Source organism: Ammospiza caudacuta, chromosome 17, assembly GCF_027887145.1.
Source record: "Ammospiza caudacuta isolate bAmmCau1 chromosome 17, bAmmCau1.pri, whole genome shotgun sequence".
NCBI lineage: Eukaryota > Metazoa > Chordata > Aves > Passeriformes > Passerellidae > Ammospiza > Ammospiza caudacuta.
Genome location: NC_080609.1, coordinates 11,958,292 through 11,985,907, shown reverse-complemented (window position 1 = coordinate 11,985,907; position 27,616 = coordinate 11,958,292). Strand labels below are relative to the sequence as shown.

General features: G+C 40.2%; 1 protein-coding gene across 1 annotated transcript; it reads right to left on the bottom strand.

Annotated features, from left to right (window-relative positions):
* Nucleotides 1–57: 57 nt before the first annotated feature.
* On the bottom strand, nt 58–26,892 carry DNAAF5 (dynein axonemal assembly factor 5). The gene is made up of 13 exons (XM_058816049.1): nt 26,355–26,892; nt 25,448–25,632; nt 24,336–24,460; nt 23,775–23,890; nt 19,648–19,880; nt 17,025–17,237; nt 14,764–14,907; nt 10,737–10,905; nt 7,984–8,131; nt 4,401–4,551; nt 2,914–3,070; nt 1,467–1,658; nt 58–985 (listed from the first exon to the last, which is right to left on the bottom strand). Exons 1-13 carry the CDS (start codon nt 26,890–26,892, stop codon nt 846–848), a joined length of 2,511 nt encoding a protein of 836 aa, XP_058672032.1. The 3' UTR covers nt 58–845.
* Nucleotides 26,893–27,616: the final 724 nt, after the last annotated feature.

The window sequence follows — 27,616 nt, the reverse complement described above, 5'->3', positions numbered from 1 at the left end:
TTTTTTATTACACAGCTGAAAATAGAAGATGACACCAAAACTTACACACTACAAAGCTACTGAAGAAAACCCCAAACAAACCAAGCTTTAACCTAAAGTCACAGAATTTAATTTCAAAACAATATGCAAACAAATGTTGCTTGCTTTCCAAGGCACAGTGGTGTAAACATAAAAACTGCAAATGACATATATTTAGTACAAAAATATAAATACTGTTAATCTAAATGACAAAACAGCACATTTTTTCCATGTATAAACCTTCTTTAAAAATTCAGCTTTACTCATTCATGAAATGTAATACAATAAAAATAAAAACTATTCTTTTAGTGCTACCCATTTCCCTATTATATCAGCATAAATATGAATATTCAAAACATTATACTCTTTGCTGCATTATGAAAGAGAAGTCTGGCTGTTTTTTTTCCCTAACAAAACTGGTCACCACATACCTGACTGTGAAGTGTGATTTTTTCCAGTGTGAAATGCTTTTTGAAAGACTGAATCCTTGCTGCATGACATTAGTAACTCTGACATTAAATTATTCCATTGTCAAATAATCTAAAAATTAAATTCCTGAAAAAAATCCCTTCTTTAAACCTTGTATCTGAAAAACCAATGCAAAGTGAATTAAAACATTGTTTTATTGCTACAAAATACAAAGAACTGTTCAAACTGCAGAGAACATTGAATTGTGCTAATTTCACTTTCAAATGAACCAACAGTGAATTTACAAAGAAAAAACAATGTATTTCCAGCTCAGCCTTTCTTAAGCAAACAAAATTACAAAAATAATCCAAGTCATACAGATTTCACATCAGTTTCCTACACAGAATCTGAGCAGTGACTCATAAAGCTGATTCCTTGGCTGACTGAATGTGATGTAGCAGCTGATTACAATAGACTGGTGTTTGATGCTTGTGTACAACCCCTTCAATTTCTCTCACCAGCAGATCTGGATATAAAATGCTTCCTTCCTTTAAAACTTCTGTAAGACAAAAATAATGTTTTATAAATCAGTAGCTGTTTGTGTTTCTCTGCCCAAGTTCCCTGAAAGCAAACGAGGAAATTGTTCTACAAGTGATGCAGTGATGACAACACAATTCCTCCCTCCCCCATTTGCTGAGGTCTGTATTTTGATATTTATGTTCATCAACAGAGGCTGCTACACTAATAAATTCCAGAGAGCCCCTCCTGCAGCTGGGATATGGTGACACCCTGCAGTGCTCCATATCCTGTTTACCATCTCTAAAGTCTCTGGAGGTTCAGCTGCCCTGCTGCCTCCCTGGGGAACACTGGGCAAAGCATTCATTCTGCACACAGGTAAAAGGTCAGAGCTCATCCACTGAAACCCACAGGAAAGCTCCAGCCTGGCAGGGTTATCCTCTACCTGTAGGTGCTACTTCATGAACACTCAAAATGATGATTTAAAAAACATTGTTAAAAATATACATGGCTGAAATTCTTACCTAGGACTGCTTTTTGGAGATTTTCATCTGGGTCATCAAGATGTACCAAGAGCTCTTGGTACAGAAACTCAACATGATTTTCCATTGAGGATTTCACATCACTGTCCTTTAAGCACTTAAACCAATTAGCCAAGGTGTGAGCAGCTGCCAGGCGCACCTCGCACGAGGCATCGTCCAGACGCTTCAACACCTCTGAAAAGGAACCAAAATGCTCTGGCAACACTGCACTTGGCTTTGGCATTTGAAAAGAACAAATGTTTTCTGTCAACATTCAAATTATTGTTACATTTCTGATGTATTTTTCTATTGTGAGCATAATAAATACATGTATACACTGCTCCTAAAAGCTCCTCATTCATTGTTAGTGGATGATTTGTCCAAACATTAATAAATGTTATTATATTTATTATATAATATTAAATATTGGATGTTATATAATAAATGATATTATATTTAATATATTATATTAAATATTGGATGTTATTGTCCAAACATTTATAAAAGGCATATACAGAAGTATTTAATTAATTGAACATTATCTAGCACTTCCTCTAACAAAGGACTATAGATGTCTATTTATGCATTACAGAACTACAGAATTTAAGTATCTATACGTTTAATAAAGAACATAATTTCTATTAATTTGATATCAATTTAATTAATAAATAATATTAATTAAATTATTAAGTTAAATATTACTGTTTCAGTGAATTACTGCATGGCAGACTACATGAATATGCAAGATGCAAAGACATATATACTTTCAGAATTATCTGGTCATGTATTTCTCCAAAATAAAAATGTTTGTAGTGAGATTTCTACTGTGCCATGTAAGAAAAAAATATCAGTTGCTAAGACGCTGAGTTAGGGAAAGCCAAATTTATTTGTCTGTACAAGAACATAAAACCTGGCTCAAAGCATAGTTTGTACTTCTGAATAATGGTTTAGCACTTCATCCTAAGAGGCATTACAGCTCCTAGCTCTAATTGGCAATACAAAACTCTAGATTAGAGTTTTCTTCTTTGCTTTTTTTTTTTAGATAAAAACCCAACCCACTACCTATTCAGGTCTATTTATGGTACACTGAAATGGTTTGCTCTTGGCTCTCACACACAGCAGGGAGAACAATGTGACTTCCATTTATACACTGCAGTACTGTTCTGCTCTCACTATACTTAGCACATTATTTCACATAGTCCAAACTCTGAAGCAATGCAGATGAGCTGCTGGCAAGCCCTGCACAAACCAAAGTATTGAGTGAAGTTCCACCTAGTGGTCTGATGGATAATGACGTTGGGAATACTGCTCAGTTCTGCCAAACCCTTAAAAGTCGAGCAAACTGTGGCATTTGGGTAAAAAAGCAAAAGTTAACATTGCAATCTTGATTAAAACACACAAACAAACCAACAATGCTCTCACCCCAAGTCTACTAAAGCTTTACACATACCTGTGTAAGTGTTCTTAAATTTATCTGCATCGAATTGCCTCCCACAGACTTTCAGAAAAACATCAACAATACGACAGGCCATCAGTCGAGTAATTTTAGAGTCTTCATCCATGGAAGCAATAATTTGGGGCATCAGCTCATCTTTCACTCTTAAGATCTACAGTTAATAGGAAAATAATTAAAAAATATGCTTAGTGTTACAGCACTTACCATTAGTTGTGGAAGATACTTGTTTGCTTAGTTAAAAAATTTGCTATAAATATTACCCTGAAAATCCCTGAGGTTACAGAGCTCTAATTTTGCCTCTACATTAGCTTGGAAAATGAAAATCCACCAGTCAGTCACCCAGCTCATGATCACTCAGTATACAAGCAGATGAGTTTTATGTAACTCATATGTATGTTCAAGGTTGTAAAAGCTTTAAAACTTACTCTCCTTAAAAAAAAAAACAAAACCAAAAAGCCGAATAGTGGCGGCTCGGAGCGAGCGTTGCGCACAGGGAGCAGCAGGTGGCGCCCCGAGCCCAACGGGACGCGCCGGGCTGGGGGCCTGGCAGGCTCGGAACTGGAATTAATGCCGAGTGTTTCACATCAGCCATTAATGAGAAATGGGCATTAAGGCACCGATACAGAGAAAAATGTTCAGCTACAACAGCTTCTGATATCAACGTTTTTGTATATGTGAACTCAACCAGTTATGTGTGTTTAAGCACTTTGTTCAATTAAGGTCTGGTATAAAGACACTAAAGACTGTGAACATTTAATAACATTTAAATTAAATTTATTTTTTTTTTAAATGACCTTGTATTTAACATATTTCCAGTGCATAATTTCCAAATGCTAATTTTGTTAGCAAAGAAACTTCAAAAACAGCCCCAGATTCAATTAATCCTTTATTAGAGATGGGTAACAACTCTTCAAGTGCCAGCACTCCAGTCTCTATTCATATTCTTCATGTTCCTTTACAAGTCCTCCTGTCCTTTCTCAGAATCTTTAGATGGTTTTTTTATTTTCTCTAAATGGACCTGTGGGCTCCAAGGCAACCAGACAACTTGTCTTTGCCACGTGACAGCACAGCTCATCCTGGCTGGCTCCAGTGCTGCTGCACAGGCTCTGCTGTGGGTCCAGGAATGTCCAGCACCCAGATTGTTGTGTTAACAACACCCAGATTGTTGTGTTCACAATGGTCAGTGCCTTGCACTACAGAATTGATGATCTGTTAGAAAAAAAAATCTACAGAATGTGATGCTACTCAGTTTTACACCTCAGCATTTTGCTGGCTTCAGATTTCTTATTAGGATGTCATCATCCCTCCACTAGTGATTGTTTCAGTCATTAACATTCAATTCCAATTAATGAATTTTATTATGAAGACTGTATGTCCTTCTGAAAACATTACTTACCCTAAGGATTTATTCTTTTTTTCCCCTTTGCATTTATTTTGTTTTCCTGCCTAAGATTTCAAAGGATGAGAAAGAGAGAATTTACCTCTTTTGGTGAAAGCATTTCACAGTGGATGAGAGCCCAAAGGCACAATACAGCTGTAGCACGGATGGCAGCTGCTGTTCTTCCAGCATGCCACTGCAGATTAGGAGCCAGGATGTCTTTTATCACAGTCTCAAGGTAGCTAGGGAACAGCCTGAAGCCAAAAATAAGAAAGCAAAATAAAGGTTCTTGAGAAAGTGATAAAGAGACTGACAGGGTGTAAAAGAGAATTTTCTGACATAGAAACATAGGCAGAAAAGGGGAAAAAAGGGACTTTGTAAAAAAAATAAATAACATCTTCTAAGGCAATGTTATTGTAATGTATGTTATAAGCTTTTCACAACTTATTTTTTCTAGATAATATTTAAACAATTACCTAACATTCATAGAAAGGAGAGGCTAGACTTTCTCCCACTTCAGGCAACGACCATGACTCAGTGTTATCTTGGTAAACTTCTTACCTTCTCTGTGTCTCACCTTCCCTTCTGTGCAGTGGAGATAACAGCCTGTGCAGTGCTGTGAGGATTCATTAATATCTGTGAGGCCCTTTGAGACTGGCCAGGCAAAAGTATTTATAATGTGAAAAGTATGAATGCTGTTGATGACACTGATACAGCTGGGAGCCTACACAGAATATTTCAGCTCTCTCTTGGCTTAGAAACTTGTCTCCCCCAAAGATGAGAGGTCTGTCGGATTTTCTGATGGTGCCAGTCCCCATAGCAAGGTTTTTTATTATAAACACATAAATCTGTGATGTTTTTGCTGATGCTTTTTCCTTCTCCTCCATTCAATGGGTTGTTATAATGCTAAAAATTGCTGTGAGAGTCAGCAATTACAATAGGCAGGATTCCCTCACACTTGTTTAGCTACAGCTCAATCTCAAATCAAGAGGAAAAAAAATACAGATCTCACAAGTTAATTAATGTTTGGCTGCATTAGTGGCTGGCTGTGGCTGGTAACTGAGGCTCAGGTTATCCACTGTGCCTGTGCCTTAGAGAGCAGCTGGCAGTGCACAAACAGACTGAACCTCCCCGACTGTCCCTCTGAGCTCTGTTCAAATTGCAGCCCCTGAGAGCCCAACAGCACATCCCCACCCTGCTGCTTGATACAAAGGGAACAAGCTCTTGTTGACTTTTCTGAGAGTCCCACACTGCCAGGGTGAATGAGTGGCCCCTTTAGTGATGTGCCAAGACACAGGAGGAACATAACAGGTCCATGTTAACAACTAACAATTACCAGGGAGTGCTTTAAAAAGAATCCATGCTGCAGGTAGTCCCTGTTATCCAGGTATTATTAAAGCACCAGCAGCTGCACTGCCAGGCCTCAGCTGTGTGCTGACAAACACCTGCAGCATTGGGGAAATAGATCCAACTGGCTGCTGCTTCCCCTTGGCAAGGGAGCCCTTGGGCTCTGAAGAAGTCAGAGATCCATCCACTGCTGCTTCTTGTCAGCAGATGGCACTTAAGGAATAACAAGAAATCTGACATCCCATTAGACACATCTAAATCTGTAAAACCCTTTAGAAGTGGTAGTTTAAACAGATTTTTAAGCATTAATAATTTCCTGTTAAAAAAGTTGTTGGAAAAAAATAAAACTAATGATCAACATCATTCCAAATCTCCTTTCAGCTCCAAAGCAAAAGCAGCTCTGTGCTGTCTGTGCTATCTGATCAGTAGCTGCTTCTGTTTTTAATAAAACTTTCTGTTAAACTGCAGTGAGAAAACAATCTGTCAAAACACAAAGGTAAATTCCATCAGCATTATGTTAACCATGGTGCTGTGCTATTTGTGAGAATGTTTATTCTAGTGCCTTGAAACAGAATCAGTAAAACAATATCTGGCAATTATCTCACTCAGTCATGTCAGGCTCAAACACAATTAGGTGACCACACAACTGTGTTTAGCATAATAACCAAAAGCCTCCCTATCCAAACTCTGAGAACCATTTCAAGGAGCTAAACAAATTACTGACAGCAGTGAATGTGAGAGTGCAACTGGAATTTACTACTGCTCCCCAACACTATCTCTCATAACCATTAACATTTCATTTTTGCTGTTGCTGATGCAATTAAATGCTCCCTCTTTCCATTTTCAGATCTTATTGCTGTAAATCTGTGTAACTTAATTCTAAAAGTCAGTAATTTCCAGGAAAGGACATACTCTCTCTGTGCTGTTTGTATTTAGAGTTGATACTTCATTCTCAGCTGGATACAAGAGCACTAAAATGTGATCTGCAGAGACACCAATACCCTGCTCTTATGCAGATGTTTCAAAGCACAGCTTGGGTTTCCTTTAAAATTGGTTTTATGAACTTGCATACTTAAACTTTCATTCCATGTTAATTAATTTTTATACATTTTTGTTTGGCATTGGTTCCTTTTCTGCTTTTATGACACTGCCTTATATGTTTATGGATTGCTGTGTCTTGGGGTTTTCTGTGTATGCTTTTGTTGTTTTGTTTTTTAAAATGTAACATCCTAAACCCAGATAATTTGAAACAAAATTGATTTGGCATTTACAAAACAAAACCTCCAGAAATGTTTTGCAAACAATGTTTCAAACACAAAAACTCCACATGTTACCTCCTACATGCAAAAATTTGCTGTGTCCATGGTAAGCAGGATCAAAACTTCAGAGGCATTTAGCTGCTTCCACTGCTTTTGAGTCTTGAAGATAAACCTGCTGGTAAAATTTGTGGCTTTGCTTTTGCTGTCAGAGCACAGAGCCTCATTATGAGCTGGACCATCCCTCATACAAACAGGTCTGTGACCCTCCCTGGGTGTATCTCATCCTGACAAAAGGCCATTCACTCACACTGCCCTGAGCAAAACAACTTCCATCATGCTGTCTGCAGAGCTGGGGTGCTGTGTGGCCATACTCACTGGATTACTTTGGAACATTCTTCTGTTTTTTGCACACTGATAATTTCCCTTTCCTGAGAATATTAATGAAGCTGGCAGCTCACTGGGTTGGGTTTCTTGGTTCCAAGGGCTTTGCATTCTCAGTTAAATGATACAAACTGGTTTAAAACGAATAGTCAGATCCTGGAACACTTCAAACAGTTTTCAAAGTGTTTTTCTTTTTTTCTGGATTGTAGAATATCTAGATTAATCTTATAACTATCACTCAGTTACATGATTATTTGAACAAGTAACTGACTACAGTTTTTACAGTATTTAAACAAGTAACATCCCCCCTCCCCAATTCTTTTCCTAAGAATCCCCCTTTTAGCTTTCAAAAAGTATTATTTTCAACCACAACTCTTCATTTTCTTTTTGAAAACTATCCAGATCTGCATGGCATTCCTTTTAATTCCCAGTAATGGCACAGGTAGGAAGACTACAGTGGAGGAAGCCAAGACTTCCATTTATTTATATATATTTTTTTAATTACTGCATTCTAGCCTGCTAATCATTATTAAAAATTACAGCAAGAAAAACAGGCTGTAGGAGATGGTGGGAAAGTCTTTCTTCTTCCAGCCACAGTCACATGGAGATGGTTATAGGGGTTAAATAACTCCCAAGGCCATTATTTCTTAGTGCCACTGGAGTTTTCAAATAGCTGTGTGAAATCAGAGCTGCACTTACCCCTGAGAATTGATGGTCTCACTTGCTTTCTGCAACAACTGGGATAAAACAGTGAAGAGCTTTAACCTCATCTGGGGATCCCTGTTTGGCTGCAGACACGTCCTCAGAACCAGAACAAAGTCATCCAGAGCTTCACCTATGACAGCACCTAGCAAACAAACACAAAGGCTTTTTTCAGAATACTAGTAAGTTCTATTTAGATGTTTCATATGTGAGTGCATTAAAATTCCTAATACAAGTGGTGTTAGAACAGTCCTTAGCCTCCCACTCAGCTGTTGAGGGGTCCATGTGACACCATATTGGTGGTGCACAAATCCCCAGGCTGACTCCCCACAGGCTCAGGTACCCCAGTTTTGGCCAGGGCAGCCTGAAGATCCATTCCCCATGTCTCATTTAGTCAGCCTGGCATGGCTGTACCACATTTACCCACAGGAGCTGTGGCTGCCCCATCCCTGGAAGTGTCCAAAGCCAGGCTGGATGGAGCTCAGAGCATCCTGGGATAGTGAAGGTGCTCCTGCCCATGGCAGGGAGTTGAAACTTGGTCTTTAAAGCTCCTTCCAGCCTAAACCATTCCATCATTTCATGACTCTGGAATGGATCTATCCATGACACCCCAGAGTTGCTGGGACCATCAGTACCTGAGGGCATTTTGGCTGGAGGATTAATGTCTGAGACTATGCACAAAGCTTTGGTTGTCTTAAACTTAATGAAAAACTACAATGGATCTGGCATGACCCTCACACCTCTGGACACAGCAGCATTAGCTACACTTTCTTCTTTCAAGTTTTTCCACATGCAGCATTTGAAATGTTCATGACTCCCAGAGGCATAGGAAAGGGCCTGTTTGAAAGGATCAGCTTCAAAACTTGGATAATACAATTACTGCAGCAGCATTCCTTCTTCCTTTAAATAATGCTTATTTTCAGCTTATAAGACAATCCAAAATATGATGTACTTTAGAAGCTACTTGAAATAAAAATATCTTCTAAATTAACTCTTTAGTTTGTCAATATTTTCACACCCTGTGAAAAATTTAAACAATAAACAAACAAACAAAACTCTAAGCTGTTATCCCAACATTTTAAGAAGTTCTTTTCCCACAACTGAGGGAAATTTGTGCCTTTCTCCTTGATAATGACTAACATCTGCCTGCTTTTAAGGAGGAAGACTGCATAAGACTGTATGCATGCTTTATTCTGCAAACTTTTTGCTGTAGAATGCTCTTTTTGCTCTATTTTTGCAATAAACTACTTTCCTTTAGGAACTTCTTCAGCTTTGCATCCTTAAGATCCACATTCTATCCAACTCCACTAACTCAGAAAACCCTTCCAGAGGAGACACAACACTGGTATTCATGATGACAAGAATATTCCTCACACACGGGATGGACAGATTGAAGTATTCAAGATTCCAAAACAAGCTCAATAGCATTTAATAATATCTGGAAATTTAATGTTTAAAACAATAATGAAAAAACCCCAAATTTCACTGTCTAGACTGAAGCAATACAGGGTGTTGAACTGCAGTTTGCTAAATGTCTGTGCCAACAAATAGGTCTTTATTTTCACAGCATTTATTCAAGATACATTGCTTCATGTGAGTTCTGAGACATTCACAAGATACTACTACTATATCAAACTGATAACAGCAAATTCAACACATGGAAAATAAACAAAATAAACTACACTGCTAAATTCAGCTTAAGCATATGCTCCTGAAAAACATAAAAACCTCGAAATATGAATTAAGTGAAGCTGATTAAATTGATTAAAAACAACATTATGTGTGGGAATGAAAAGAAAGAAAAAAAATAGCTCTAGGAGCTGCTGTGTCAGACAGAAAACACAGACAATAGCATATTACCAGTGTTGGGTGCAAGCCAAAATGTTTGCCCAGACATTTGATGATTTATTTAGCATTAAGGAAAACAGAGACAACTGTCTAGAAGTCCCTCAGTCATGGAAATGGGAGCACAAATATACAGAGGAGTTGGCCTCTCAAATCTCACACTGAAGTAACTTTTTGTTCTTTCCACAGATGAAAACCAAAAAAAGTACTTATGCTGCACAAACCAACAAGAGGGTGTTTCACATAGGTTTAAGGAGGCTTTCTTTGAGATTCAAAGATTAAATGCAGAAAATACATTCCTTTAAAATATACCTGTGCAGTAGCCACAGTGATACTTCATGAAGTGACTGTTCCCATCTCCCTTACAACCAACAAAAAGGAACAAACAAATAACCAGGACTTTTCATTTTAATAATCCTAAAATGGGTGTCCAGGTGGAAAGCACTGCCTGTCCCCATGTCCCTTGCTGCAGATGCCAGCTGGGGGCTGTGGCAGAGGAGTGCTCACTGTGCAGGACTGAAGGAGTGTGAGATGTACACCAGAGTGTGTCACTCACCTTGCACAGCCACGTGCTGGACAGCCACAGTGAGGAACTGTTTGTCCTCTGAAAGACTTGTGAATAGATGGGATAAAAAGATGGAGTTTTGGACACAATCTACATCAATTAGTCTGCCCTTAATCCTCACTTATTTAATTTACCTGAAGGTGCATTTTCCTTAAGTGCTTTTAGCATTCTCCCTGCAGCCACAGAATCTCTGGGAATATGAGCTGCTTCAACATTTCTTTTATTTTCCATCATGTTCTTGTGAAGGTTCTGAATGTCACACTGTTCATTACAAAACACAAGCTGTCTGCAGGCTGTGGAGATCCTGACTGGATCTTTTTTAGAACTAAATAAGTCATACCTGAATGGGTTGTGATGACCTCGAACTGCAACACTTCAGGGGAATAGCAGCTCCACCCTTCACAGGACACTGCAAGCCACTCCAGCAGCTGAATTATGTGCTGCTTGTAGAGACCATGAAAACTTTCCAATTGCTGCACTGCAGCTAAGGAAGACATTGTTTTCTCCACCTGTTAGAACAGAGACAGAATATTTAACTGAAACCATTAAAAAAACCCCAAACTTTTAAAACTCATTCTGTAAGAAAAGAAGGGACATGGGAAGATTTTCATAGCTTCTATTAAACAATCAAGGCTGATATTTAATGTCTGTCTATACTACATCCATTAACTTTTATTTGAAGTGAAACATTTGTCCTGATTTCAAAATGAAATCATCAAGAACACAGGAACCTAACAGCAAAATGAGAGAGTCTCTAACCCATGTGCAGACCTATCCAAAAACTAACCACATCATAAAAAAGGCTCTTAGTGGTTTTAAAGATGTAGTGATTTTTCTCCTTAATTTAAGAATGCTTTAAAACATAAAGACAGGGGAAATTTCTCACAATCCCAAGCCATGGTAGCTTCCAGAAAGTATTGCTGTTGCAGGTAAGAGAAAATATGGAATTTCCCCTCTTCCCTTTCTGCCCCCCAGTTTTAATAATGAAAGATTTCTCTCTTTGTAGTAGCTGGGCAAGCTCATTTTGAAATTCACAACTTCTGTTGCCTAGAAGTACCAAAACTCACTGTTACATCAGAAATACCTTCTTCATGTTTAGAGCTAAGACTATCCTATGAGACATGCAAATAAAACATGTACAAATGAAATATGTAAGAAGTACTAAATGAATTCCAGACATGAGCATGCTTGGCAAGGATGCCTGTAGATCTTCCTAATCACTTGCAGCAGAAGTGTTTCAAAGCAAACGAAAATTTGCTTTTACAGTTCCTGAAGGCTCCTACCAGAAGTATAAAACTTCTCCAAGGAGGAGATTAAAAGCATGCTGGAAGCAGGAGCTGTAGCCTTGGTGATTTCAGTAGACTGTGAATCAGGAATGGGGAGCAGGGCCCTGTTGGGAACCTCACTGAGGAATAGCAAGTGCTGCCAGCAGGGCCAGTTCCAGCAGGGGAAGATGGAGTGCAGTGCTGGCAGTGACATCATTTGACTTCAAGTGCTGCAGTAGAACTACAAATTGTACTCATATTTTTAATATTTTTAAGCTGAACTCAACCACACAAGTTAGCTCAAACATGTCTAGGACCTTTCGACTCTTCCAGACTAATCACTTGCCAGACAAAGATGTTTTTATGGAAGTACCAGATGTGGAGAAAATAAATGAGAATTTGAAGAAGAAAATAAATAAATCAGGATTTGCTAAGGACAAAGGTTACTCTTGAAGCAGGTTTGCCTGCCTCAAGCACAGTAGATTTCTCCTTATGGAAGCATTCTGCCAGACAGCCAAAAAAACTCAGATAAATGAATATTTTACATATAAGTTACTTGTAAATTAATTGCAGCATTAAACAGAATGTGTCAGGACAGAAACTATTCCTCACTTTTAGTCCCATCAAAACACATAACACACAAGATTGTTTTCCATTGAACAGGATTTACAAAATAATACATTGTTCACATGTGATGTAAAGTAAATTTTATGGTTTCAAGAATGCAATTAAAAACAAAAAAAGAGAGAATAAATTAAATATGCCAGCAGGCTGATGCATGTTTTCTCATTAAGCAGTGTCTCACAGTTAAATAAAAATTAAGGTGATTTTTCTTTCCTCTATTTGAAAGCCAACAAGTTTAATGACACAATATTTTCCTGCTAATAATCAGTGTGCTGAAAGAAGAGCCAGGATGGCACAGGGCACTGGTAATGAAACAAAACCTTATTTTTAGGTCACCAGTTAAATCCCTGACAAGCTCAAAACAGACTCCACCAACTGATACAGCTTCACTCCCTTTGGGGCTGTGGCCCACCCTGCTCCTTGTGCCTCTGCTGGGCTCAGCTCGTGCTCTTGGTCCATTCCCTCAGCCTCCAGCAACCACAAACACGATGGACACAAAGCCAAAAATCAGGCCACAAAGCCAAAATTCAGGACACAAAGCCAAAATTCAGGCCAGACCTGAGTGTTCACCACCAGGTCACAGCAGTTGTGGTCTCCGCTGTCTCAGTGGTCTTCTATCCTCTTACAATAAAGCCTGAATTAAAGTTTTATAATGCAAATTTTTGAATAATTTATGTTTATACTCAATATCTTTTGAGTCTGAATACAGATTTCTTTTCTGAACAAAAAAACTCATATTCATACAGCAGCTGTCATACTTTTGTTCTACATGTTCCTAAGTTATTTTAACAGGGACTTCTTGCCTTCTCCAAACTCACTTTGAAGTTTTGGAATAATCAGTAACTGGAGAAAAAAAAATAAAATTCAAGCCATATTTGTCTTTTTGACAATTTTGATATATTGCAATTATGTAATCTCACTGCCAGATTTTGTATGTGTCTAGCTGAAAGAAAGGCTAATGAGAAAAAGGATTCTCATCCAAAGTTCTGTCAACTTAAAAAATCATCTGGAACTGCAGGAACATCTTAAACCTTTAATAATCTCAGGAGATTAAGTTTTCCATTTATGAAAATCAGGATTTATCTCCATGAAACTGCTTTCTTCTTAGGAGTATGAAGTTGTAAGGTTTTAAGTGGACATTGCTGACTTTATAGACCACTGCAGGGATAAACAGGCAAGATACCACAAAACATTCCAGATCCATCTGTCTAAGGCTGAATTTTGTTTAAAAAAACCCCCAAGCAAACAAACAAAACCTCCAAATCCCACTCCCATAAGACAGATCATCATCCCACCCCTCTTTGACCTGCAAAGTCTTTTCAGTACTTGTTTCAAGCTTTGTTCCACTTTATTTCTTCCTGAAGAGCTCTCTGAGCTCTCCTTGGAGGCAGCCTGTCAGCTCTGGGGCCATAAATACTGATCCTGCACAGGCCTTTGGAACACCATGCCTGGGAGCAAGAGCAAAGGAAGCAGAATAGCCACTGCACTTAAGGTGTGTGTTTGAAAAAAGACAACTGGGATAGGTCATAATTGTACTGCATGAGGATGGCTCGCTGATTTATATGATATTTAGCTCCAGGAAGAAAGAGGAAGAGAAAAATAAGGGGGTGAGATAATGCTGAGCCAAAAAGCTCATCTATTATCTGGGCATGTACAGCTGTCCTTGATTTTAAAGCATTCCTGTGACATTCAAACTTTTGTTTCTTGTGGGGAGGTAAAAAGGTCAACTACTGTAAAATCAGTCTGATATTTGGCTAAAGATGAAAAAATCACATCACATTTTTAAGGCCAGTAGTACTCTTGACCTCTAAGTGAATTGTTGTTTAACAGTCAGAAAATAAATGTCAGGTTTTTTCCTGAATATAACCAAACATTCCCAGTGATTTATATCCACAAAGAGGTAAACATCAGCAGTTCAACCAGCACCACCAGCATGCCCAAGGCCCAAGGATCCAGTGCAAACATAAAATCTTGGACACTTCTTGTTCTGAAACTTTACCTAACTGTGGACAGGTGGTTAACACCCACCCAAAAAAAGTGCTCTATGAGGCCCATGGCTGCCCCCATCCAGCTCCAAGATTCCCATGCTCCAGTAATGCACCTCAAGCCATCTATTCTGAAACTTAACCTAAACACACAGAAACAGAAAATTATAGTTGTAACTGCAGCTGCAGACCCATGCTAGATGCTTCTGATCACAAAATAAAACTGAATTCCTTTTCTGGAACCAGAATGTATTTTAACTCTAGGAGCTTTTATTCAAAGTTATGAAGAAACATAATTCTCCAGGCTCTGCTGTCCCAAACTCCAGATTTAATTCTGGTACTAACCATGTACAGTCTGTACTGTCAGAGATGCACAATCTCAGACTAGCCACAAATACTCCCCACAAATAATTATGGCTCTGTTTCCACAAAGTGTCTTATCAAAATGAAAAGACAAGAACACAACAAAATATTAAACCAGCTCATAGTTTACCTTTTCTTTAAGGTCCTGAGAAGATGGTGTTGCCATTATGGTCACCAAAACTTTCATTAGCTGCAAGCTAATTTCTTTGCAGTCTTCCTGGCACACTTCAATCAATGCTTGTACACAATAAAGCAGCTGCTCCATATAAAAGACCTATTTATTAATAAAAGCACATGTTTATTACGTTTTCTTAGCAAATATAAGGTTTTCTTTAAAGGAGAGATATGGGAAATGACAGTAATTAAATCTGAGCACTGTATAATCCCTTACATTGGTAACATATTGGTAATTTCATGTTAGTTTTTCTAATTACCTATATTCTACTTTTTAGAGAATACAATATAATCTTCCTCCCACTGTTTGTTTGTGTTTACCTTGTCCTGTTAACAAAATAAACGACCCTGCTCTTAATCACACAATGGTTCCACTGGTGAATGGTGAATAAAAACATCAAAGCATTTTGGAGTGCTTGCTGATAGTACTTTCTCTTTCTCAAGTGCAATTTGTTAATTAATAACATATTTGTTACAACTCTTTGAAATATTATTCCATGTTTGACTGTCTTGGATGAACAATGACAGCTAAATACATAAACAAAAAAACCCCTGAGCCTTTGCTTTTATCTCAGCCAATTTATCTCATTTGATGCCATATCACTCATGTTATCTTGATCCAACTGATACCAGTTCAAGTCAATACTGTTGTCAGTTGGTTTGCCATGACTTCTATGACAAAGTGCATCAGATATCCATGAAGCTGTCAGGGAACAGAAGGGGCCATTGTTACAAATTTACTCCCAAAAAATAAATCAAGTCTAGGAATAGGTTAGCCATAAGTGTTATTAATCTCATGGACATGGTCAATCCTTAGCTAAACAGAGTCTGTGCAGCATTTGCTGGCTAAAATAGAGAGAGATTGTTTTCCAAGACTAAAGGCTGGAACAATTCTGCCAAACTTTCAGCTGCAGATGGATCTGACTCCTGGAGCCAATGCCAAATGGAAGTGGTAAGCCTAAACCTCACAGCAATTTTGCAGCTATACCTCAGGGAATTGTTATTTGAACAATCAGGTTATAGTGCTTCCACTTATATGAGCTCCTAATCATCACAGGCTTCATGGAGATTAAGGTTAATTCCTGCATCACTGGTACATATTCCATTAGAGAAGAAACCTAATGAGGGAAGAACTTGAAATGTATTTCTTACATTGGCTCAGAAAGACAATTAGACCAGATTCAGTCTGCACACATGAATAACTGTTTTAAGGGAAGCCTACATCTGACATGAAGTCAGAGCTCCTCAAGGCACAGCATTGGCCCTTTTTTGGTCATCTTAACAGCAGAGGTCTAACAAACTGCTGGTGGAATGAAAGCCAGGATTTCATTTGTGGGGAAAACTACAGGGATTCCTCTTGTGCATCTCCAACAGATCTATTTCTACATTTGAACATGGGAAGGAAAAAAATTCCTGCAGGTTAAAAAATACCAATTCCGTGTTCAAGAGAATCTCTCATGCCCTTATATAGCAATTGATGAATATTCTTCAAATGCTAAAATAAAAATGGTCTTTGGGCTCAGCTATTACCTAAGGATACACTTGGAAGTAAATTTCTAATTGATAAAAGTCTTCCTTCTAGACTTTCACTTAAAGAGAAGAAACCAAGCCCAAAAGTTTGCAAAACATTCTCCTAAATATACACATAAAGTGCTGGCACCTGCCTTTTAAAATGCAAAGTAAGAATGGAAAAAAAAATCAGATAACATTAAGAGGGAGTCTTGGGAAACCTGACACACCAATTATAACAGACTATAAAAAATTGTCAGTGATTTTTACTGATGAGGATTGAAATGCATGATCTTGTTTGGATTGTGAACACAAAGAATTTCAAACCATGGGTTAAGCTGTGCCTCAGGACCAGCCAGGGCAGTCCTTTGTTAGTACAGTACTTACTAAACAACTGCTTCTCTCCCTGCCTTGCCTCTTCATTTTCTTATCCCTATATAAAGTCTTTTAGAGCTGTTCTCAAACCTGAACCTACATCTGCTGAGAGGATGGACTGTTGGTAAGTCTTTGAAAGCAGCAGTTTTGCCCAGGAGACCACAACATGGCCCAGGAAGGATGGGAAGCTCCTGTTTTGTCTCAGACACATGTCCACAACTGTATGCTGAGACAGGTGTGCAAGGGAAGGACAGGAATGGGAGCATTTAGGGAGAATAAGTGTAAAAGTAGTTTGTTCATGTATCCTGCTGTGTGTTTTTCAGCTTCCCTTACCTCCTCAGACCTCTGACAGACTCCAGCCTGTGCCAGTGTGTTGCCAAGCTGGGCCACATGAGGCTGTAAGATTTCTCTTGGGCTGCCTCGAATCACTGCAGCCAGAACCATCACACAGGAGGCTTTGGGGGTCTGCTCAAAGGCTGGGGTGATTAATTTCAAAGACACCTTAGGGCTGACAAACGTTCCAATCAGTTCTGCTGCTTTCACACTCTGAAAAAAGAACAGGAATAACTTGAGGATTTTCCTGAAAACACAGACTGTTCAAGGTATCACGGTCTTTTTCTTTTTATGACTCCAGCTGTTACTTTAAATGCTTCAGCAGTTGCCTTGTAGGCCTTTTCCACTCGCTCAGTAATGATTAGATGCATGAAGAGATTTTCTTGACATGTTCAGTAAGCACATAATAAGGCATTGCAAGCAGCCTTCCCCACATCACACAAACTTCCAGGAGAAAGCAGTGCACAGAAACAAAGTGTACAACTTCACTGTAATAAAGTTTCCAATTTAGAGTAACCAGATGTTGCACATTTAGTGGTTTAGCACTTTGTTCCTCAAATGCTGTTCTGAGGCTTGCCCTTAATGCATCACCCCCGTTTGTTAAAAACTGATTTAAAACTAACTACAAATAAAGGAAGGAGGAAATTTTTGTTATTGTACTATACCTTGAAGCTGACGTTACAGATCAGGTTAAGTGTGGAAGCAATGCCATGGGGGAACTGCCCACTGCTTTCCATCTTATTTCTTTAACTGAAAGGTTTAAATTACTGTGTATTCCCCATGACAGTGTGACAGTGACACCCTTTGATCCCATTGCTGCCTTGCAGATGTATCAGGATGTTGTATTCCACATGAAATACCACCACACCAACACCAGGGCTTACTGCCTGACTGATGCCCAATGTTTACAATCATGTGCATGAATAAAGAATCAACTACTGCAGCACTACCTGTGCAACAGGAACACTTCTTCCAGTCTCACAGATTTCATGGTTGGGTCATTTCCCCAAAGATGAAAGCTTTCTCTATTATTTATAGTCTAGTGATTTAACTATGACTTTTTTTTTTTTTTTTCACCTAATTAATACTTGAATAATGCTGGTTTTTTAGTCACAATAGAAGCACACAGTAATGAGTTACACACTTTAAATCTGCACTATATAGAGCTGTTTCTTTTCACAAAGATAGGACTCAAAGGAGTTGTAACACCCTCTGTGTAGATGTGAACTCTATTCTCCTCCATATTTCCCACAGAGAAGGAAAAAGACTCTTAATGCTCTGAAAACTGGACAATACAGTTAAATAGTTAAAAAATATGATTTCATACATTTGTACTGATCCATTTACTCACTTTAATAGGGCAAAAAATTGAAAGGGTCTCATTTGGTATTACTAGAGTGGAGAAAGACATGGACATTCTCCAAGTTGGGGGCTGCTCTGCAATGGGTTCCTACAGTGACAAACTAGAGGAGGTTATCTCAGTACCCTGGGAAGCTGCATCACTAAGAGATAAAAGGCATCCCAAACCATAATTTGGTGACTCTTATGTTTGACACAAGGAAAAGTACAATTAAATACTGAAATCATCTCCCAACCAGGAATAAATCCCTGGAAGCACCTGTGAGAAGAGCAGGGGTGGAATTCCAAGAAAGAGACAAGTATGGCAAATAAAAGACAAGGAATAGCTATGTGCTGCTTGAACACATATTTTGAATTTAGATTTATAGCAATAAGTACTTGATAGGAAATTTGACAGGACAGCAGGGCTACATGGCCTGATTGTCCTAATTTTTTATGTTTTCTTTCAGCCCAGCTGAGAGCAGGAACCTAAAGAAAGCCTGATTTAGGGCTGGACTATCTGCATCCAGTAGGCAGAACACATTCTTCCAATTTCCCAAAGCAGTAAAACTTGTAACTTTAGAGTAAGTTACACAGATATATTTTTGTTATACATATGTTCTCTTCCTTGAGTAGAAACAGGAACAGAAGATTTTATCTTAAAATTGTAAAAGCATTTGTACCACCTGTCTTTCTTTTGCTAAAATTATCTCATGTCTTCAACTGCATCTGTTTTACTGGTTTGTTGATCAAAGTGTTGAAAGAATCAACTTTTAGTAAAAATCAAACTAATTATTCCTCACAACCCCCCTCAACCTGCATTCTCCAAGCATTAAGTCAAGGATTCAAACACTGAATATGGGTATCACATGGAATAAACATTCCTCAATATATGGTTGGATTATGGAGCCGGGAGAGGTAAGTGAAATTAACTTGAAAGGGCATGACCTGCACATTTTTTTACATTGAATTTGTTGCCCCAAGGCATTTACACTTTAATCCATTGCTTATAATTTTCAGAGAGATTATTATCAATGCTTCATGGGGTTGGCATACAAACTAAACAGTATTTAAATAACTTTACTGTTGGTTTTCATACCAGTAACAGAGGAATACATTTATTTTAACAGATTAGGAATGTATAATGTGCACATGTTTTTAACATCCATATAAAGCTGAGCCCGATCCTTCAGTCATGGGCAATTCCCAGTGACCTAAGGTAAAGTCAACCTTCTATAAAGCCTTTATTCAGTGTACAACAGCTACTTTAATAGATCAAACTTACATTTTTAACCACTTCACTTTCTTCATCTGAGCATGCTTGGTACAAAGTTCTCAGCAGCAGCTCCATGTGTTGGGTGGTGTGATCCTCTGCATGCAGCAGTAATGTGTACAGGAGCTGGGATGCTTTGATTCTTGTGCTTCCAAGCCAGTCTGTGATATCATGACAGAGACCTGGGAGAATTTTGTAGAGGTTTCTTGACACAAGTTCCCGACAACCCAGTCCTGGTCGAGTCTCTAGAAAAAACAAAAACAAAAAGAAATATCAAAGGAAAATCCCATGCATAACAATCTCAGAAAAGTTTAAAAGCTGCAAGGTAAGAGCTCTGGGTGTCTGCTTCAGCATAGAACAAAATATTCCAAATGCTGCTGAGGAATTTACCTGTGCAAGTTGCATTTCCTTGCAATATATATTGCAAAGTTAAATATTGCAGAATCAAAACTCCACACAGTTCTTTGAATACTTATCTATTTATTATTGGATGGTGATTTAGACTTATGTTTTAAAATGTTTACAGAAGGAGGAGAAAGAGAATTGAAATGAATGCATGTTTTTACCCACTTTGGAAAACATAGCTTAATAATTCCCTTTTAATTTTGATAGCAACACAAATCCCAAGAAAAATAAACTGAAACACACACAGATAAAGAGAATAAAGACCTTTGCATGCAAATGCTGAGGTCAATATAATTTGGAGGAGGAAAGAAGGTAGAAGGCACAAACTGTACAGAAGACCTAAGCTGCAGTAAAACAGACAATGTCAATTGTGCCCTCTAAAGGAAAAGGTTAAAAGTGTATCAGGCAAATTGAAGGCAGAAAGGGCACGAGCTATGGCTTGTACAGGTGCTGTGTAATAGATCAGGCCAACAAACTGATAGTGTTTTAAAAATCACAGCTATTGTATAATCTCCTTGCTAAGGCTTTTCCAGGAGAAGCAGCTCACTAAAGTGCCTCTTCAATGTTTCAAAAATGGAAGAATAAATTTAAAATTATGATACACGAGTTTAGGGGGGATATAATTTTTTTTCTTAAGACTGAATTTAATTTGTAATGACTTTGTGGAAAGTAACAAATATATATTCCCCGCCTCAACAAATGATGCAGATTTCTGGATAATTAACAAACTTACCTTTCCCAACAAATGCCTACTATACTGCCTTGGTAATCATCAAATTTACTCATTAGTTAATTTATAAATCACTGAGATTCAGAAGAGCAACTTGACCAATATCACAAGCATCTAACAAATGTCCTGTTCTGTACTTTACAGATAAAGCTGTGACAGCTCTTTCCAAAAAACAGCAATAAACTTTTTTAGAGATTTTTTCCTCCAGTCTATTTTCTTTTCTTAACAATGTATATGTTTATACAAACAAAATCTGAAAAGTTGTTCTTTGATAAGCAAGATTTCATAATTGCCACTCACAATGTTCACATGCTGTTTTAGGAAAGAGACATCATCCATTATGAGGTGTCAAAATACACTGAATGTGTGAGTGCATTTTTTATTTCTGAAACCGAGTTCTGTAAATGCTCAGGAAGAAAATGACTGAGCTGTCTCAGGATATTTTCCTGCACTGGCCTGTGTAACTACAAATGCTAAAAGGAAAGCTGACTAAAGTAAATGGTCTGAGGATACAAAAGGCTTATAAATACCTCTGAAATACCTAACTAGGGAAAAAAATAAAATTCAAGCATCAGGACATGAATTGCTGCCTCTTTTGTCAATGGAGGAAACATTTTGGATTATGAAAGCTGACAATGAGTAGCAAAAGGTCAAATAAAGAAATCAGCTTGAGACAGCAAATACAGACTGGCATCCTATTGAACCTGAGGCAGAATTTTGTTTGAAGAATTTAGCCCATTCTTTATCAGCAATTCCTTCATTTCAGATGTTCAAATGCAGGCATTTATCCCTGTAGCTACTCCTGTCAAAGACTTCCCTGCTATAAACTGTCTGCACCTGTATCCTGAGGCAATGAGTGCTGGGGCTCAGTGCAGGCTGTGCAGTGCCTGATGACACCAGGGCTCCCTCTGCTCCCCTCTGACCTGCAGGATCTGTCACTGGGAGATCAAAGCAGGGCTCCTGGGGCAGCTCCATTAGTCTGACAGCTGGACAAAGCTACTTAAGTAAAATGTACTACAGACTCACAGTTGGAGAAAAAAATATTCCACGAAAGTCACAAGAAATGGCAACAAAATACTAAAATATCCCAACACAAACTCCCCTCCCAAAAAACCAAACCAACCAAATGTTCATGGAGAGCAAAGAGAAAGGACACAGATAATAACAATCATCCATACAGAAGCTGTGGTAGGACACCACATAAGGTATATCAGTGTCCCTGATAAAGTTCTGTGTCTGTAGGATTAAGCAGCCAATCATCCTTTCCTCTGACTTTTCTTCTATTTGTCACATCAAGCCTGTATATTGTATTAATAAGACATACAACTTGGATGTAAAGATAAACAACAAGAAATGATACGTAAAAGTCACCATTAACTTGAGACTCAAGTCCAAAATTATCAGGCCATTTCTTTAAAATATTCTTTAGTATGTGCACATATATATAAATATACCCATATATGTCACATTCAAGCCTTAACTGCATCATTCTACCAAGAAAAATGCATGAAAATTCAATTTAATGTGGAGCTGGAATGTTGCCCAAATTCATGAAGCATACTTATTGTGGTATGGAGATTATTTAGGAGATCACATATCATTGAATTATGAAGTAATTGGTAGATGTCACTTTCTAAAAAGCCTCTCCACAACAGCTTACAGACACAAACCCCAACACACACCCTGACAAAACTAACCAGGGTAACCCCATCAGCTGTACAAATGGTAATCACTGTTCCAAGATAATGAAATTAAACCTTTTATGACCTTCACTATATCATGGTCACTGCAAAATAAGTGACTGGAGCTTAGACACTCAACTTCATCACTTTGTGTCTGTTAAAAGATTCTCTGACTGCCAGGAGAAGAAATATGTTTCTGCCATGACTAGTGGAAGTTCTTTAGCATTTCCAAACCCCTGAGGTAAAATTATACAGAAAATAAGGAGGAAAGAAAAAAGATTGGGAAGGATGACAGATCAACTTGCCTGCCTTCAAAGCTAAACAGTTCTGTCAAACCAGTCACCATTATGAAGTGCTTCCCCTTTCATTGAAGCATTACTGAGTAAAACAACTTTAAAGAAAAAAAAAAAAAAAAGAAGTGTAATTCAAAGAAGAAAGAGCTCCGGAACCCACTGTCATGAAAAGGATTTTGCTGCTGGGTATTCTGTGATGTGATTGTCATGTAGGCACAAGTCAAGCATGAACCTGTTCTTTCACACCAGAAGAGTTTTTCTTCAGTTAAATATGAGTATAGAAATCAATAAATGAGCCAGTTAAACTCTGTCTTCCCCCAACTCCCATATACATATTTTTAAACATTAACTTTGTGAACCCAAGACAGGAAACAAGCTTCAAGCTACTGCAAACACAGTGTTTGAAAGCCACCTATAAATCATATGGTACTAAAAAGTAAACTACCCATTCTGCACATCTTGGGGCTTTTGTGCATAATAAAGGAAATTACTCTGTTCCCACATTCTTCATGTGCACTGGCAGATTTTAGGTAGCATCCCTGTGTCTCACAGAGAAGCCTGAAATAATTTCATTGTAAATTTTTCTTCAGCACCAATTATATGGATCATTAATGCTGTGACCTGCACTCATTACTCAAGGACTTAGCTCATGGCTTCTTTTCTCCTGCCTTTCTTTCCAGTCATTTCTGTGCCCCTGTGCACCTGGCTGCTGGTTGATGTAGAACTTACTGCTGTTTCTGCACCACTGCTTTACCTTTTTTTCAGCATAGGTAGCCTCATTTACTTTCTCCAAAATGAATTTTTGGATTAACAAAAAAAAAAAAAAAAGAATGAGGTCCTGAACAATCACTTTTTAAAATTTAAATTTAATAATTTAAATAATTTTATATATATTTTATACGTGCTACCTCTCTACATTAATATTACATATTGTAATGAATATTACACATCCTGCTCTGCTGTCAGTACTGCACTGCAGCTCTTGGAGATTATTCACAAAGCAAAAACCACTTTCAGCACAACATTTACCTCCTTTGGGATAATGAGATGGTGAAACACTAAAATCCATCTTATCCTTCAAATCTTCTTCATTCTCCTTCTCCCATTGCAAGCCTATCTTTTCCCAGTAGGTGCAAGCCAGTTTCCTAGAAATAAAATAAGAGTTTTATACCACAATGCCCCAAAGAAAAACACTTTAAAATGAGACCTCTGAAAAAACTGACTACTTGAATTCAGCTGGAAGGATGAGAAGCATTCCTGCCACTTAACCTAGGCACATTAAGTTGAGAGTTTGTATTTCTTTTGTACTCAGTGGACAGAGCCCTCTTCTCCCAAGGGATAATTCTCTGTCTCTGTCCACCCCTGTTTTTGCCTCTCTCACATTTAATTGAATGTAGCATGAAAGGACAGTATAACAAAAGTTACTGAAGATAATGCTAATATTTTCAGTCTAAGGAAAAACAAACTAACTAACTAACAAACAGAAATGGGGGTTTTGTCCTCCAAACAAGAGGACAAAATCTGTGAGCTTAGGAACACTTCTCTGATATCTATTTAAGGGTGAGGGGAAAGACTAAATGTTCCACATACGCATTTTCAGGAATTTCATCAGTAAAGCTGCCAAGTAACAGAGGGATCAGCTTGTGAAAATATGAGTATCTGTCTCGTAGGTGCAACAACCATTCTCCAATGACAGCTGTTACAGCGTGCCGTACCTGCAGGGAGACAAAAAAACTATGTTAAAGGTGTCAGGAAAATAACAGAAATATAATAAAAACGATATTTGCTTTCTGTATATAGGACATGGTGAAGCACATCAATACTCTCAGAAGAAATTACAGGAACCCAGCATTTCCTCATTTGCAGGAAGCATCTTGAGGAACACACAAGGAATCACATTCTCATTTTTCTCTCTGGCTTAGTGCTGCACAAAAGCACAGCTCTGAGAGGAAGACAAGACACAAACCTAACTCAGAAATTTTCATTGTTAATTCCTTCCTGAGAATTTAAAAAATGTACATTTCTCTAGAATTTGTGGTTTTCCAAGCACATCTCCAGAAGAAAAATTTCTCTGTTCACTACTAAGGAAAGATTAATTTTAAAATTACTGCTTCAGTTGCATCTTATAAAGGGACCCATTTCATGTTTGTTAAGCATCTGAAAAGGCCAGAGAACAAAGAGCCAGAGAGATGTGACAGAGAATTAAAGACAGAACAAAATCCTCACCACCCTGCTGAACTGGACAGCAGTCACCAGCATTGGTTTGGGACACATTACAACTGATACAGGCTGGGTGGGACATTGTCCTGCCTTCAGCTGGGACAGAGCTCATCTCAGCAGCTGGTAGGGTGCTATTTTTTGGATTTATTGTGAGAGCAATGCTGATAACACACTGATGTTTACCTGTTGCTAAGCAGAGTTTACCCTAAGTCAAGGAATTTTGGGTGTCTCAAGCTCTGCACAAACAGCTGAGGCAGCAATGCCAGGACAGGTGACACGAGCTGGGGGTGACCAAGGGGCTGTGTGGTCCTCAATTCCATCTGGGATTAAACCATGATAGATGTATTTACAGATCTCAGCTGAATGCAAGACAGCTGAAAACGGGCTGAGCAGGGAGAGAAACACCAAGAAACCCACGCCATGGGGATGGGTTTGAAACAGATTTAAAATAAATGCCAAGAAAAGAAGGAAGAAAAGCACACCTTGGGAATCTCATCAAATAACCTCTGGGCCAGATGAGACAGGACATCATCCACAGACTTTCCATTCCCAAACTGTATCACTGCTCCAGTAGCCTGAATCACATCAACACGAACTCTGTAGTGTTGGTGGGAGATTGTCTGCATCAGGGGTTTTATCAGAGACTCTGATTGCAGATGGAAGTGCTCTGTTAGGGCAGAAAGACAGAAACATCAACCATGTGAGCTCCCACTGTGGGCAGGATCCCTGTCCATGGTAGAGGGCTGGAACTAGCTGATCTTTAAGGTCCCTTCAAACCCAAACCACTCTGATTCTGTGTAGCATGGACATATCCATGACACCCAACAGTTGTTGGGGCCAGCAGTGCAAGATGATTTTGGATGGACTAATGCATTTGGGGAGGGGCTTAATGCTGTTCTGTAATTCTATTTCTTTCTCTACGTGGGTTACAGTATGTAGCATGGATATATCCATGACACCCAGCAGTTGTTGGGGCCAGCAGTATGAGATGATTTTGGATGGACATATGCATTTGGGGGGGGGGGGGGGGGGGGCTTAATGCTGTTCTGTAATTCTATTTCTTTCTCTACGTGGGTGACAGACCTGGAGCAACACGATTTCTGTACCACTATGAACAGCAGCCTGACTAATGTTGCCGTGTTTATGTAGCAATAACTTTATACAGTATCAGAGCTGAACGCTGCCTGCAAACTCTCCCCAAGCCCCTCCTGCTGCTACTACCACACCTAACAGCTCAGCCCGCACTCCTGGCATAGTTTTTCTCCATCGAAACCCTGCAGAGCACACCTGTGAGGGTGTGTGCGACCCCTCCTCTCTCTCTTGCCTGCATCCCCGTGCCCTCCTCATCCCCATCACATCCCCGCAGCGCTGCCCGTCCCTCAGCCGCACCTGGCATGGCCCTGGCGCAGGCCCCGGCACAGGCGCAGCTCTCCCGCCTGACCTCGGCGTAGTGGTCGAGCAGGGTGGCCTGGAGAACGCGGGCGATGTCGCCGAGGTAGGGGGCCATGGAGGCGCCGCAGCGCTGCAGCAGCAGGCCCAGCAGCTGCACCAGGCCGAGCCGCAGCTCCTCGCTGGGCTCCGCGCCCTGCGGCGGGCACAGCCGCTGCGCCAGGGCCGGCAGCAGCACGGGCAGCGCCTCGCAGGGCCGCTCGCCCTGGCTGAGCCCGTGGCGGAGCAGCTGCAGGGCGAGCTCCCGGCACCGCTCCGCCGCGTCCCCCGCCAGGCAGCGCGACAGCGGCCGCAGCAGCCGCGCCGCGAACACCTCCTGCAGCACCGCGCCCGGCACCGGCCGGCCCTGCAGCTGCGTGCGGATGTCCTCCAGAGCCCGCAGCCGCGCCGCCCGGCTGCAGTCCGGCTGCTGGAGGAGGCTGAGGGGCCGGGACAGAGCCTGAGACAGCTCGGCCGCCGCCTCGGCCGCCGCCGCCATGATCCCGGCACCGGGGCGGCCGCGTCGCCAGGGACGCGCGGGGCGTTTGCGACGGAGGGAGCGCGCTGCTTTACGGCCGGGCCCGGCAGTGCGCGGGACAGCGCGGGGAGAGGGACAGGGACTGAGGGACAGGGACAGACAGAGGGACAGGGACTGAGAGACAGGGACTGAGGGAGAGAGACTGAGGGAGAGGGACAGACAGAGGGACAGGGACACGGGGACAGGGACACAAGAGAGGGACAGGGATAGGGGGACACGGGGATAGGGACAGGGATAGGGACAATGCGGAGAGGGGGACATGGACACGGGGACAGGAAGAGGGACAAGGGGAGAGGGACGGGGACAGGGATAGGGACAGGGACAGCACGGAGAGCGGGACAGGGACAGGGACACGGGGACAGGGATAGAGACAGGGATTGGGATAGAGACAGGGATAGAGAGCGGGACAGGGACAGAGACACGGGGACAGAGACAGGGATAGGGACAGAGACAGAGAACAGGACAGGAACGAGGACAGAGAGGGGAACAAGGATAGAGCGGGGTGGAGGGACAGAGACTGTGACAGGGATAGAGCCGGGGGAAAACAAACAGAGCGGGGGACAAGGAGAGAGCGAGGGGACAGGGCCAGGGCAGGGTTACAGCGCTGCGGGCGCTCCCCGGGCCCTCGGGCAGGCACACGGGTCCGGAGCCGGGCCGGTACCGGCAGGACGGAGCCGCTGCTGGG

Bases quoted from the DNA above. Each gene is read 5' to 3' on its own strand.
- DNAAF5 (XM_058816049.1), bottom strand. From the start codon at position 26,892: ATGGCGGCGGCGGCCGAGGCGGCGGCCGAGCTGTCTCAGGCTCTGTCC. The intron at 8,132-10,736 runs GTATGACTTATT...TTTGTTTGCTAG, and splicing joins GGTCATCACAACCCATTCAG to GTGCTGTCATAGGTGAAGCT. The intron at 4,552-7,983 runs GTAAGTGCAGCT...TTTTGGCTTCAG, and splicing joins GAGACCATCAATTCTCAGGG to GCTGTTCCCTAGCTACCTTG.